General features: G+C 42.0%; 1 protein-coding gene across 1 annotated transcript in view; it reads right to left on the bottom strand.

The window, feature by feature from the left end:
* Positions 1-16097, bottom strand: part of SCGN (secretagogin, EF-hand calcium binding protein) — a 78691-nt gene that overhangs the window by 28540 nt on the left and 34054 nt on the right. Inside the window, exons 3-5 of the mRNA XM_044288193.1 lie at positions 8624-8716; positions 6982-7071; positions 1625-1681 (exon numbers count right to left, since the gene is read on the bottom strand). Coding sequence (XP_044144128.1) covers positions 1625-1681; positions 6982-7071; positions 8624-8716 — 240 coding nt within the window. The remainder of the gene's footprint in view (positions 1-1624; positions 1682-6981; positions 7072-8623; positions 8717-16097) is intronic.

Here is a 16097-nt window from a genome sequence, read left to right as displayed (position 1 = left end):
TTTCACAAAGCAAATGTCCATTCTTAAAGAGCACCCAGCAAGGCCTCGAGGATCAACTATATTAAACCAGGCATGTCACCTGCTGATTCAAATGATACCTTATTTATAATTCTAAATGGCACAATTTATGAGAATTTCCTTTTATTAATATGCAGAAGAGGTCAATGGAGCACCAAGGGGCTGGCCTTAGCCCTTGGAGCACCATATTGTTACCACTACTCAGCTCTGGCTGCCCCTCTTCCCCGTGATTGACAGGGTCAGATATCTTGCCGGATCCTGTATTCTTGCGCCTATGCACCTGTTTCGAATGATGGTGCGTGCACAAAGGATCTGTTTCCTAAGCAGTGCAGATAACATCAGAGAACACCTGGAAGTGGAGGTGGCGGTTTGGGTCATGAAAAGCTCTTTGGAGGATCTGCTCAACTCCCTCTTCAGAAGCTGCCACATCCACTTTTGGGTTTAGCAGACATCATTGGTGCACAATTGGTATCTGGCTGTTTATGAAGCAGCAGCAGGTTTTCTGTGCGTGTGCTGATACCAGGAACAATGGCATAGGCACAGGAATACAGAACCAGGGGAGGTGTCTAGATTTGTCAATTAAGGGGAAGCGGCAAGTACCTGGAGATGTGGGGTGGTGGGGATATGGTGCTCTGAGGGCTCAGACCAGCCCTTTGGTGTTCAAATGACCTAATATTAAAGAAAACATACATTTCTCAGGAACAGCACCATGAAGAACCATAAATCCAGTATAGCTTGAATGCGTAGAAACAACCCTACAAGGCAGTATGTCTGGTTTCATAAGATTGAATCTGCTGCATTTTTATTTATTTTTTTCAGATTTCTGGACTTCTTCCAGCTATTTCATGTTCTTTAGACAAACAACACTGTCTCCAGATGTTAGCTGTAAGTCTATGGGACTTTATGAAATGCAGTATAAATGTGTGTTATTTTTTAGTTCCATTTTCTTCATTTGCTTTGTGTTCAAGTCTATGGTGTTTTTTTGAAAATTGCAGCATGCACTGGCTTTGGCATTTTTGGTCATTTTGCGGTAGCTTGTATGCCATATAAATCTATTGTTTTGCACTGTGATTGAAATAAGCATAAATTAATGTGTGTTGTGTTTTCTATCTACAGTTGAAGTGAAATCACAGTGGGTTATACAGTTAAAAATGGCTTGCAAAAATAAGAAAAGCATGTACTAAAACACCAAGGAGGTGAATCATGGAAACAGGAGAGGAGCTACAGCCATCACATCTGTAGAACGGTGGCCAGAAATGTACAGTATGCATTTGAAAGAAGAAGAATAGGAACTAGTGAGGAAAGGAAGTAATAAATGAATGTTTCTGGCCCCCTTCACATATGTCTGACAATCCAGCCCAGTATACCTCTGGCACAATGCAGAAGAAGCCTGAGAAAAACTGTTCTTATAGCTTTCTTTGGGATAGTTCATATTCATCCAGCGAATGAAATGCTCGTATATGCTATACACTATACTTAACTCTTGTTTCATAGAGAACAATTGAAATAAAGACTGGGCAAATTGGCATTGTCATAATTTGTTACTGGAAAATAAAACACAGATGGTTAGAAAGTGATATGTCAGTAATAGGCATAACAGAATTACCCTGAGTTCCACAGCAGAAATAAATCCACTGCTGTCTTCATCATATGTCCTCCAAATCTGAAAAAATAGCAATAAATAATAAAAAAAAATAATAAAATAAATAAAAATATAATAGAGTGTTTTAAAATAATACTGTTTCACGGTTTACATAAATATTATAGAAATGTAGCAAAAGTTTTTCTTGGGCAAAAGTGGTGCTGTTTAAGGAAACAGGGGGGACAAAAACAAGGCATTTTCGTAATATTGCACACCCTACTCCTTAAAGGCGTTTTCTAGGATAGCCATGGTTTTAACAGCTATGCTTGTGTAGATGGGCAGCATGGTGGCTCAGTGGTTAGCGCTGGGGTCAAATCTAATCATCAACATCTGCATGGAATTTGTATGTTATCCCCGTGTTTGCGTGGGATTCCTCCAAAAAATATAGAAATAGGCAAACTTGGCTTCCAATGAAATTGACCATAGTGTGTGTTGGGGTTGAGCGCCTATTTGGCAGCCACTGACTTCCGAGGGAGTCGCCCCAGACAGATGACTATCCCTCCGATTTGAGTCCCAGTGAGAAAAGCACATTACAAATGTTTGTCATAGTTGCTCACCTCATGTACATCTTCCTTGTGCTTTTGTTTTCTGGTTTGGACTCTCCTTGCCCGTTTTCACCATGTAACTAAATCACTCTGGTCATCTACATCATGTAGCCCTTTCTGTTGCTGTATCCAACCATGTCCATGATGCATTTCACCTTTCTCTGCCACAGCTCCAGCACTGCCTCTCACAACACCCAGCTAGTTTATAGCATCTCCCACCCAGCTAGTTACATAGACACTCCACTATCACTGCCTTCTGTTGCTGCTTTGACACAGCTATGGACATGACATCACACGAAATAAGAAAGAGCTGCATGGACATAGTGATGTGACCACCGCCCAGAACGGAACATAGGAGAAATAAAACCTAAAGAAATACGCTCTTTCTGGGCTTGCTCTGCTAAGTGGGCGTGTGAATAAGTGGAGTTAAAGGTTTGATAGATTTTCCTTGTATATAATTTGCTTGATTCTATCAAGTTCTCCAATTACTGCAGACAGGGGTCTAAATCTAAATTCATAATTACTGTTCTCTTTCTTTACTGTTCATCCTCCTTTAAACATGTGCTCCATTGGCAATACTAGTAAGTGTATGTATTGTGCAATGTATGCGTGCCTTGAAGAGTCATTTGAGGGTAAATACATTTGCACTAGATGTAAGCATGTTGCATATTTGAAAGCATAGATCTTGGATCTAAATTGGCAGCTTGCAACACACAGGAGCATTGGAAACCTGGAGAGAGGCTTAGATCTCACTGTGCAGGCACTGGCTGGGGTCAATAAAATCGAGATGGGTGCAGGATGCCAAGATCAGGACTACAGGGTCAGTAGTTGTATTAATGTTACAAGAAGGGGCAGAGAGAAAAGTGCCAGGGAGGCTAGTCCTGAGCTGGAATGCCCAAGTAAATATGCCTGTTTGGCTGATAGGGACGAAAGCCCAGGGCCAGCAACACTGCAGCAGGGGGTTCTCTTAGAAACCAGGAGGATGAATGCTGTAGGGAAGATGGGAAAAGGATTGCAGCAAAGGTAAGACAGATGCTGGTGGTAGGGGACTGTATTATTTGGCAGAGAGACAGGGTCATCTGTCGCTGAGCTGGTGAATGCCAAACAGTGTGTTGTCTTCCGGATGCTCGGGTTCGGCATATTGCGGATCAGATAGACAGATTGCTGGGTGGGGCTGCGGAAGACCCGGCGGTCATGGTCCATATTAGAACCAATGACAAAGTCAGGGGGAGATGGAAGGTCCTTCAAAATGATTTTAGGAAACTAGGAGAGAAGCTCAAGTCTAGGTCATCCAAGGTAGTGTTTTCGGAAATATTACCACAAGCGTCAAAAGAGAGACAGCAGGAGCTTAGGGAGTTAAATAAATGTCTCAAAAGCTGGTGCAGGAAGGAAGGGTTTGGGTTCATGGAGAACTGGACTGACTTTCCTTCGGCTACAGGCTCTACAGTAGGAATGGCCTACACATTAATGGAGAGGGTGCAGCTGCTCTGGGGGAAAGAATGGTTAGATGGCTGGAGGATCTTTTAAACTAGGATCAGGGGGTAGGGAGGGGTTTCATACTAATAACAGGGTAGATAGTGTAGATAGAGAGTGGGATATAGGAGTAGACAGTGGAGATTTAGTGGGGGCTGGGGTTAGTGAGGAAAGTAGCGAGAAGACTGGACAGAACTGTACATCAATGAAAAATAGAGCTTCTGGTAACATGGACCTGTTATGTAAAAACAGTATCAACCAAGGTACCCACAAAATCACTTTACAGAAACTGAATGTGAGAAATTAAATAGTAATTTAAAATGTATTTTCACAAATGCCAGAATTCTAGCAAGCAAAATGGGGGAGCTGCGGGCTATGATACTGGAGGAATACGTAGATGTAGTTATTGTGGCTGAGACATGGTTGACTCACATGACTGGGCTTGTAATATTCAGGGTTTTACACTATTTAGGAAAGACAGTGTTAATAGAAAAGGTGGTGGCGTGTACCTGTACGTAAGGAGTGATATGAAGGTGAGTGTGAAATAGGCAATTGTGGGTGAGGATGTTGAAACCTTATGGGTGGAATTAAAAAGGGATATAAAATCTGAAAAAAAAAATACTTGGCGTAATCTATAGACCCCCTTACATCAAAGAGGATATTGAAGTTCAACTGTATAACCAAATAGAGCAGGCTGCACAGTCTGGTACAGTAGTCATAATGGGAGATTTTAACTTCCCAGACATTGACTGGGGTCATGGTTCTGCCACAACTGCGAAGGGGAGAAGATTCCTCAACTTGCTTTAGGACTACTTTATGGGACAGTTTGTAGAAGATCACACTAGCGATGATCTGTTGGATCTGGTAATTTCTAATGATGCAGAGCTTGTTGGAAACATTACTGTTCGAGAAACACTAGTTAATAGTGACAACAATATAATTATATTCCCCCTGAACTATAAAAAGCAAACTCTGTCAAGGAGAGCAAAAACACTGAATTTCGAAAAGGCCAATTTCCCTGGGTTGAGGGCAGCATTTCAGGGCATAAATTGGGAGCAGATACTGTAACATAATAATACTGAGAATAAATAGGAGAGCTTTGAGTAGTTACACTACAAAATTTATTCCTGTAGGTAACAAGTATAAACAGCTAAAATTAAACCCCCATGGCTTACAGCTACTGTAAAAAGGGCAATAAATGACAAAAAAAGGACATTTAACAAATCTGAGGGTTCAGCTGTAGCCTTTGACGTTTACAAAGGACTTAATAAAATCGGTAAAAAGGAGATAAAATCTGAAAAAATACAAAAGGAACAGCAGGTGTAAAAAAAAGAGCAAAACAAACCCCCAAAAATTATTTAAATATATAAATGCTAAAAAAAAACAAGGTTTGAGCAGGTAGGTCCCCTAAATAATGGTAAAGGGCGGATAGTAACTGGAGATAAGCAAAAGGCAGATATATTAAATGGTTTTTTAGCTCTGTATAGACAAAATAAAAGAAAAGAGCTGATATCGGTGGTGCCAGGGCTTTTAGTACATCCAGTAATATATTCAGCTAGTTAATTGCAGATATGGTCCAAGCTAAGTTAAATAAGATAAATGTGAACAAAGCTCTGGGTCCAGATGGATTGCACCCGAGTTCTTATAGAGCTCAGTTCAGTCAATGTTGTGCCCCTGTTTAAAATTTTTAAATGTTCTCTAGGGATTGGTACAGTGCCAAGTGATTGACGCAAGACAAATGTGGTGCCCATATTCAAAAAGGGATTTATGTCCTCCACAGGTAAATATAGACCAGTTAGTTTAACTTCTCTTTTTGGAAAAATGTTTGACGGACACTTAAGGAACTATATACAGGAGTATATGACTGTAAATAATATCATAAGTGATAGCCAACATGGGTTTACCAAGAACAGAAGTTGTCAGACTAACCTGATTTGTTTTATGAGAAGGTGTGTAGAAGCTTTGACAGAGGGGCGGCTGTGGAAGTAGTGTTTCTGGATTTTGCAAAGGCTTTTGATACTGTCCCTCATAGATGTTTAATAGGTTAAATAAGGTCTATAGGCTTGGAAAGTATGGTTTGTAATTGGATTGGAAACTGGCTGAAGGATCAGAGAGTTGTGGTCAATGATTCGTATTCAGAATGGTTCATGGTTATAAGTGGTGAACTCCAAGGTTCGGTGCTGGGCTCTCTATTATTTAATTTAATTTATTTATTAATGATATTGAGAATGGAATTAATAGCAGCAATTTCTATTTTTGCAGCTGACAACAAGTTATGCATACTTTGCAGTCTATGGAAGATGTCCATAAAATACAAGCTGACATGGACACTCTGAGTGATTGGGCATCAACTTTGAAAATGAGATTCAATGTGGATAAATGTAAAGTTATGTATCTTGGTAGTAATTTTAGTGCATCATATGTCCTAGGAGATGTAACACTGGGAAAATCCCTTGTAGAAAAGGATTTGGGTGTCCTTGTAGATTGTAGATTAAATAGCAATATGCAATGTCAATCAGCTGCTTCAAAGGCTACCAGGATATTGTCATGTATTAAGCGAAGCATGGACTCGCAGGGCAGGGATGTAATATTACCACTTTACAAAGCTTTGGTGCAGCCTCATCTGGAATATGCAGTTCAGTTCTGGGCACCAGTCCATAGAAAGAATGCTTTGGAGCTGGAAAAAGGACAAAGGAGAGCAACTAAACTGATAAGGGGCATGGAGAGTCATAGTTATGAAGAAAGATTAAAATAATTAAATGTATTTAGTCTTGAGAAGAGAAGTCTAAAGGGGGACATGATTAAATTATACAAATATATAAATGGGCCATACAAAAAATATGGCGAAAAGCATTTCCATGTAAAATGCCCTGAAAAGACAAGGGGGCACTGCCTCCCACTGGAGAAGAAAAAGTTCAGTCTCTAGAAGTGTCAAAGCCTCTTTACTGTAAGAACTGTGAATCTGTGGAATAGACTTACTCAGGACGTGGTCACAGCAGGAACAGTGGACTGTTTTAAAAAGTGTTTAGATGAATTCTTAAAAGTAAATGACATTAATGTTTATGAAAATCCTTTCTGGGATTCGCGTCCCCACCTATCTCTTGGTTGAACTAGATGGACTTTTGTCTTTTTTGAACTGTATTCACTATGTAACTATTACAAAATTATAGCCACCTTCAAAAATTTTAAAGGATATTGATGCAATCTGGAGAACCCCTTTAAAAACTTGTTTTAGAATGCTTCACAGATTTAAACCAGGCTTCTGGTGGGATATAGAAAGACCTTGCATTCACAGACACTTACCCGCATAAACTCCACACTGTTATCCAAAGGGGTTTCTCTACGGAAAAGTAACAGAAAGTTTTCATCCTCTGGCAAAATCATGTTGGCAAGCTGGGACAAGAAAATAATGTTAGTAGGAATTTTGTAAAAACATAAAAACTCTATTTGTGTTATTTTAAGATATATGAAAATGTATAGGACTGAATTATAAATTGAACAAAATTGAGGTCATGCTGTGACCCATTTCTTATTAGGACTGTTGTATCTCATGTTCAATTGGAACACATAATCTAATAGAACATCATTTGGACACCAGATATTAAAATCCCCAAGCAATGTACATTAACAACAAATTGGCACAATTCTGTATCAGTTTTGTAGAAAGCAGAAGAGACTACATCCGCTGTAAGGATTATTGAATATGTTCTTATTGCTGCGTGTATGCTGCGTGTATTTAACCCAGATTCTTTCTTAAAAAAAAAAAACCCTCTTAAAAACCTAAACATAATCTGGGGACTAGCTAATATTATGTTGCTTTAAAATCGTCATCCTTAGACCTTCAAGAGGAGAGAAAAGGTCTTCTGAGACATGAACATGCTTCTCTGCACCTGAAGTTAATGTTTATTTTATGTCATGGTTTGGGCATGTTTGTTCCCTTGAGTATTTCAGCTACTAAGTAAATGCAGCTACAATACAGCTGCTGGAAATGGTCTGGTGCATAGGGGGCATATGTGCTGTCTGTCTCATGTCAAATCCTCAGCTGAAGGTGTTCTGCATTAGTCACCTTTTGGCAGCTCCATGAGCTTTTTTATTTCTGGAATGTGTCAAAAAGTCATAGGAAGCAGTAAAACATTTGTTGTAGAATAAAATATTCTTGGCTACAGAAAGGATTACTAGACACATTTAAACACATTCACATTCAGACAATGAAATCATACACCTGTTCCCATAAAAAAAAAAATTAAATAGTTCCAGTTTTCTGTGCTATTTAATTTCATAATATATCCTTATTCGGGCAAAGCTCTGTTGTTTTGGGCCATCGATTAAAATAAATAAGTATACCGATACATTCCTTATCCCACACTTCAAAGACATAAGGAATTTAGATTGTGGGGCTCACAATCTTTGGAATCTAAATTGTGACCCCCACTGAAGACAGTGAGTGACGGCAATGTCTGTACAGTGCTACTGGAATATGTCAGTGCTATATATATGGGAAAAGATATTGATGACCTATCCAGTGGGGGTCCATCTCCCGCTACACAATGTATGGTGCTGTGCTTGGGAGACTGCGGCGCTCACCAGGCCTCCAGTGAGCATTGAGGCCTACTGAAACAGCTGAAGTCCCACACCCTGCCGAAGTGATAATCCTCAAGATAGGTCATAATTTTCATTTCCCAGATAACCCCTTTAAAAAAAGTTGCTATGAAAGCAATGTCACACTGTGCCCCTCGCAATCATGTCATCAGTATGGATGATGCAGCTTTCATAAAAAGGAGCCATTGGGAAACTAAGAGTTTTGTGGATGAGAAATTTACTGTTTTGGGCACTTTAAAAGATAATGGTTTCTTCTATGTTCAATCCTTGTACACTGACAATTTCATTCTCGTTTTACCATTTGTAGTAATATTGTCTGAGGGTTGCAGAGCTCTTCCACACTTACCTCTTGTATCTGTAGGCGTCCATCGGAAGTGATATCATATGCCGACATGAATCGTTCCTTCAGCCTCTGGACTTTCTCTGTGGTTATTGCATTCTAGAAGTCAACAAACACATTCTTCTCTTAATGGATTTACACAATTTTATTTACTCGTATGAAGCTTTTCTTTCTCAAATAGTTAAAGTGTAATAATTTAAAATTGAAGTTTTATTCTGTTTTTACTCTTTCATGTGAGTTATATACTCATATACAGTCAGGTCCATAAATATTGGGACATCGACAAAATTCAATTTTGTTGGGCTCTGTACACCACCACAATGGATTTGAAATGAAACGAACAAGATGTGCTTTAACTACAGACTGCCAGCTTTAATTTGAGGGTATTTACATCCAAATCAGGTGAACGGTGTAGGAATTACAACAGTTTGCATATGTGCCTCCCACTTGTTAAGGAACCAAAAGTAATGGGACATAATAATAATCATAACTCAAACTTTCACTTTTTAATACTTGGTTGCAAATCTCGAATGCATAGACATCACCAGATGCTGGGTTTCATCCCTGGTGATGCTCTGCCAGGCCTCTATTGCAACTGTCTTCAGTTCCTGCTTGTTCTTGGGGCATTTTCCCTTTAGTTTTGTGAGTGAAATGCATGCTCAATCGGATTCAGGTCAGGTAATTGACTTGGCCATTGCATAACATTCCACTTCTTTCCCTTAAAAAACTCTTTGGTTGCTTTTGCAGTATGCTTTGGGTCATTGTCCATCTGCACTGTGAAACGCCGTCCAATGAGTTCTGAAGCATTTGGCTGAATATGAGCAGATAATATTGCCCGAAACACTTCAGAATTCATCCTGCTGCTTTTGTCAGCAGTCACATCATCAATAAATACAAGAGAACCAGTTCCATTGGCAGCCATACATGCCCATGCCATGACACTACCACCACCATGCTTCACTGATGAGGTGGTATGCTTAGGATCATGAGCAGTTCCTTTCCTTCTCCATACTCTTCTCTTCCCATCACTCTGGTACAAGTTAATCTTGGTATCATCTGTCCATAGGATGTTGTTCCAGAACTGTGAGGGCTTTTTTAGATGTCGTTTGGCAAACTCTAATCTGGCCTTCCTGTTTTTGAGGCTCACCAATGTTTTACATCTTGTGGTGAACCCTCTGTATTCACTCTGGTGAAGTCTTCTCTTGATTGTTGACTATGACACACATACATCTACCTCCTGGAGAGTGTTCTTGATCTGGCCAACTGTTGTGAAGGGTGTTTTCTTCACCAGGGAAAGAATTCTTCGGTCATCCACCACAGTTGTTTTCCGTGGTCTTTCGGGTCTTTTGGTGTTGCTGAGCTCACCGGTGTGTTCCTTCTTTTTAAGAATGTTCCAAACAGTTGTTTTGGCCACGCCTAATGTTTTTGCTATCTCTCTGATAGGTTTGTTGTGTTTTTTCAGCCTAATAATGGCTTGCTTCACTGATAGTGACAGCTCTTTGGATCTCATCTTGACAGTTGACAGCAACAGATTCCAAATGCAAATAGCAGACTTGAAATGAACTCTGGACCTTTTATCTGCTCATTGCAATTGGGATAATGAGGGAATAACACACCCCTGGCCATGGAACAGCTGAGAAGCCAATTGTCCCGTTACTTTTGGTTCCTTAACAAGTGGAAGGCACATATGCAAACTGTTGTAATTCCTACACCGTTCACCTGATTTGGATGTGAATACCCTCAAATTAAAGCTGACAGTCTGCAGTTAAAGCACATCTTGTTTGTTTCATTTGAAATCCATTGTGGTGGTGTATAAAGCCAAAAATGTTCAAATTGTGTTGATGTCCCAATATTTATGGACCTGACTGTATAGTCTGACAAGACAGTTATCAACCAAAATATAAAAACTATATTTGTACAGTATTTTTCTTACTTTATATCTAATATATAAAGCTAAGCATATGTATGTCCGCTAAAGGAATCTGCACTGTCTCATTTACAAACACAAAATTTGGCACACAGGTACATCAGGTGTCTGGTAAGGTTTTAGACCGGGTCCTCTAGTACATACCATCCCTGAGATATTCAAAAAAAATGCATTAGCCAAGATTTTCACCAAAATCCTTGCTACCCGACTAAACGTCTTTCTCCCCTCCTTGATTCATAAGGATCAGGTGGGATTTGTCCCGGGCCGCCAGGGGGCCAACAACACACGAAGAAACATTGGCCTGATAGATGTCATATCTCGCTCGCTGGAGGAGGCACTATTTCTTAGTTTGGATGCGGAAAAGGCATTTGACCGTTTAGGTTGGCCATTCCTCTTTGCTACCCTCCAGGCTTACGGCCTTTCTGGCCCATTTGTTAAAGCCATCCATAGTCTATACTCCTCGCCCACAGCGACGATCAGACTTCCTCATGCTCAATCTCGACCCATAGACATTGCTAATGGAACGAGGCAGGGTTGCCCCCTATCTCCTCTGCTTTTTGCCATGTGTGTCGAACCCCTGGCGGCCAAGATCAGGGCTTGCCCGGATATTAGAGGTGTTATGGTCAAAGATAAGGAGTTTAAGCTATATGCTGACGACATTCTCCTTACCCTTACCAAGCTTCACATTTCCTTACCAAATCTCCACTCCATCCTACGGGAGTTTGGTCGTCTTTCGGGGTATAAGGTCAACACTCACAAAACTAAAGCCCTCCCTCTTAATCTTTCTCGGACGGCCCTGAGCTCTCTCAAAGTGAACTTTCCCTTCCATTGGAAGACGGACTCACTGAGATATTTGGGGGTTGACCTTACTCCCCGATATGGCGAGCTTTACAGAGCTAATTTCCCACGCATATACACAGAGATCAGGGATCTTCTAGATAGGTGGCACCCTCTCCCACTCTCTCTCATGGGGCGTATTGCTGTGACTAAAATGACGATTCTACCCAAGCTTTTGTACCTTTTCGAGACCTTACCGATTAAAGTCCCTCTTAAAGACCTGAGATCCATTCAATCTCACCTTCTCAGATTCATATGGGCGGGTGGGCGGCATAGAATCCCGAGGTCGGTTCTTCTATCTCAGGGGTCGGCAACCCCCGGCACGCGTGCCCGGCATGGCACGCGAGTCTGTCTCTGCTGGCACGTGTGCAGTGTTCCCTCTAAGCTGCGCTCTCTAGTTCAGTTCTCGGTTCCTGGCACACCGGCCACAGCAATGGCGGCTCCTCCCTCCCCTTTACTCGCTGGCTGAGGTGGGCGGTGCTCTGGTGACGTCACGGTGATAAGCCACAGATTGAAAAAAAACTGGGGAAGGTGCGGGCAGTAACCGAGAGGGGGCGGCGGCGGCGGCTGTGTTCCCTCTAAGCTGCGTGGGCGGCCGGCCGCGCAGCAGCTCAGGGTTAGCGCAGCAGGGTGCCGCCTACCAAATATTGCCATGCTACTGCTGCCTCCTCCTTCTTTTAGCAGGAAGAGGAGGAGGAGAGAGCAAGCAGCGGCAGGGCGCGGTAGTGGCGTTATGGTTATGGTGCCTGGTAAATAATCCCCAGTCCGAGGGGCGTGCGTCGCTCTACACAGCAGCTGCTGTCACTAAAGACTGTGGGCGGGAAGACCAAGATGGCGATGCACTGTATTTGGGGCAAGGGCCTTTGTGCACCTGGGGAGTTGTGACAGGCATCATGCTCATGTCACCCAGTTACCCTGGCATTTAGTAAGAAGCCCATCATATTAGACAACTGCCAGTACTACAACTCCCAGGGAGTTATGTGCACTACTTTTAACATTGGGTCACCTCATTCATGGCCTTTCTGTGTGTGGCAGGCGTGCCACACACAGAAAGGCCATGAATGAGGTGACCCAATGAAAGTAGTGCACATAACTCCCTGGGAGTTGTAGTACTGGCAGTTGTCTAATATGATGGGCTTCTTACTAAATGCCAGGGTAACTGGGTGACATGAGCATGATGCCTGTCACAACTCCCCAGGTGCACAAAGGCCCTTGCCCCAAATACAGTGCATCCCACCCCTGCCAGGCCGGCGCCACGTACCCCCCACACTGCAGCATGTCGGTGCCCACTCTGCCCTACCTGGGTGCGACCTGACCCCGTTGACATACTCAGACAGCACGCTCATCCAGAGCAGAGACTACAGCACAGAACACATGCCATCTTGGTCATCCCGCCCACAGTTGTCTAAAAAGCACGGTGCCACCTACTTATGGTGCCCTAGTGTGCAAAACTTTTTCATTCTGCACTTTGGGGCACTGTTGCTGTGTGAAGACTGCGCCATATTTTTCCCTGTTTTTCATATGTAGTTGTAGGTGTGAGGTGATATGAGCTGCCACGTGACAGATATCGCTTTTATTATGGTGCACACGTCTGTCAGCGCCATCGTGTCTTACGTTATCGCGTTTGGAAGTCTAAAGCTTGAACGCCTACAGCCCACACGCCTCCGGTCTTGTGTCTCAGCTCTCCATCAGGTAAGTAAAAACCCTATGTTTTATGAAGGTGCAGTGTTTAGGGCTGATCTGAGGTCTGGTAAAAGGTTTGAGGCTGACTGTGAGGTCTTTTGGTGATGCTGTAGGCCTATTAGAAATTATTTTCTGTAAGTAATAATTATTTTGTATTTCTTCCAGTCTACCAGAAGGAAATACCTGTCAGTAACCTACAGTCAGAAGTCTACAGCTTGAACGCCTACAGCCCACACGCCTCCGGTCTTGTGTCTCAGCTCTCCATCAGGTAAGTAAAAACCCTATGTTTTATGAAGGTGCAGTGTTTAGGGCTGATCTGAGGTCTGGTAAAAGGTTTGAGGCTGACGTGAGGTCTTTTGGTGATGCTGTAGGCCTGTTAGAAATTATTTTCTGTAAGTAATAATTATTTTGTATTTCTTCCAGTCTACCAGAAGAAAATACCTGCCAGTAACCTACAGTCAGAAGTCTACAGCTTGAACGCCTACAGCCCACACGCCTCTGGTCTTTTGTCTCAGCTCTACATCAGGTAAGTAAAAACCCTGTGTTTTAGGAAGGTGCAGTGTTTAGGGCTGATCTGAGGTCTGGTAAAAGGTTTGAGGCTGACGTGAGGTCATTTGGTGATGCTGTAGGCCTGTTAGAAAATATTTTCTGTAAGTAATAATTATTTTGTACTTCTTCCAGTCTACCAGAAGGAAATACCTGCCAGTAACCTACAGTCAGAAGTCTACAGCTTGAACGCCTACAGCCCACACGCCTCCGGTCTTTTGTCTCAGCTCTACATCAGGTAAGTAAAAACCCTGTGTTTTAGGAAGGTGCAGTGTTTAGGGCTGATCTGAGGTCTGGTAAAAGGTTTGAGGCTGACGTGAGGTCTTTTGGTGATGCTGTAGGCCTGTTAGAAATTATTTTCTGTAAGTAATAATTATTTTGTATTTCTTCCAGTCTACCAGAAGGAAATACCTGCCAGTAACCTACAGTCAGAAGTCTACAGCTTGAACGCCTACAGCCCACACGCCTCCGGTCTTTTGTCTCAGCTCTACATCAGGTAAGTAAAAACCCTGTGTTTTATGAAGGTGCAGTGTTTAGGGCTGATCTGAGGTCTTTTTGCAATGTGGAATAGAATTTCTCACTGCCTTAAAGGAGAACTATGAGGTGAGTGCTTTTCACTCACCTCATAGTTCTAGCCGACCTGTGACAATGAGACTGTCACAGGTCGGCTCAGTAGATCGGGAGGTGAGCTAACACATGCACATAGCTGTAGCTCGCGTTATACTGAGCTTAGGGTGACGGGAGGAAGTCTCCCCTGGCATGCAGACTCATACAAGTGCACAGCTGTATCAGCCACAAATAGCATTGATTTTATTCCGGTCCTATATATTAGGACAGGAATAAAATCAAAGCTATTTGTGGATCAAGATACTGCAGTGCATTTGTGGGGATCTGCGTGTGTGCAGGTTTGAGGACCAACATTGGCTGTATACAGAGAGCATGGGCCGCATAAAGCAATTCATAATCTTTTCCTAACTCTTCCAGGCTCTGGAAGTCCTGACATAACCAGCTAGCCAGAACCTTAATACAGTACAAAAATGGCAGCCAAGTGCAGCAGTCGTTCTTTTCAAACTGCGTGGACAAATGACTTTGGTTTTGTTAAGAGAGGAGATCGAGCCATATGTTCTCTATGTTGTGAACATGTTGTGTGCCGAACATCGAGTGTGCGGCGTCACTTTGAAACAAAGCATGAGAAAAAGTTCAAAGATGAAGCAGACAGAGCAGAAAGTATCAGGAGAGCTGTGGCAAAATATGAAAAGCAAAGTGTTGTGTTTAAAGGCCTAAGCAACAGTAGAACTCTGGCTACACAAGCCAGCTTTAAACTTTCTGAATGTATTGCCAAACATGGAAAACCATTTACAGATGGAGAGTACTTGAAAGATACCTTCCTAAGCAGTGCAGACATTTTATTTGATGGGTTACCAAACAAAGAGACAATTATTTCAAGAATTAAAGATTTGCCAGCTTCAGCAAGAACTGTAGAACGAAGGATTTCACTAATGGCAGAAAATATCTGTTCCCAGCAATCTGATGGACTGACAGATGCACCGGTGTTCAGTGTGGCTGTGGATGAAAGTGTTGACATCAATGACATTCCACGGTTAGCTGTTGTTGCACGATACTGTGGTGGAAACAGAATGCGAGAGGAACTCTTCTGCCTTAGGCCCATGTATGACACTACAAGAGGAGAAGATGTGGCAAGAGCATTTACTGACCATTTTAACAAAAAAAATATAGACATGAAGAAAATCTTTGCCATCACAACAGATGGTGCCCCTTCTATGGTGGGGAAGCAAAAGGGGTTTGTGAGTTTAATTGAAAGTCAGATCGGTCACCCAGTCATGAAATTTCATTGCATTATTCACCAAGAAAATTTATGTGCCAAAATATCTCATTCTGATTTGAGTGCTGTTATGAACACAGTAGTTAAAATTGTTGACTATCTTATTGCTCGCTCATCATTAATACACCGACAGTTTCGAACACTACTGGAGGAAATGGAGAGTGTTTATAAAGATTTGCCTCTACATTGCCCTGTAAGATGGCTCAGTGGCGGGAAGGTTTTGGAGCGGTTTGTGGAGTGTTTTGATGCGATCCACACATTTTTAAAAGAGAAGGGTTTGCACTACCCAGAGCTAGAGGATGAGCAATGGCTAGTAAAACTTATGTTTTTGACAGATATTACAGGACATCTCAACACACTCAATCGGCAATTACAAGGCGCAGGACAAACTGTGTTAGCTTTGTTTGATGCATGGAAGGCATTTCTGGTGAAAATTAAAGTATTCTCTCGTGATATTCAAACTGGAAGCTTTCGTTATTTCAGCCACTTAAAGAGTTTATCGTCACGACAAGCTGTCAATCCTGATGCCATCATTCAGTACGTTGAAGGACTTGAGCTTGAATTCTCCACCAGGTTTAGGGACTTTGAGCAAAATGGCCCATTGTAATCATTTTTGATTCATCCAGAACATTATGAAGAGAAAG

This window comes from Bufo gargarizans, chromosome 3, assembly GCF_014858855.1.
Source record: "Bufo gargarizans isolate SCDJY-AF-19 chromosome 3, ASM1485885v1, whole genome shotgun sequence".
In the NCBI taxonomy this organism is placed as follows: Eukaryota; Metazoa; Chordata; class Amphibia; order Anura; family Bufonidae; genus Bufo; species Bufo gargarizans.
Note: the sequence above shows the minus strand (reverse complement) of the source record. Positions and strands in the feature narration are given on the sequence as shown.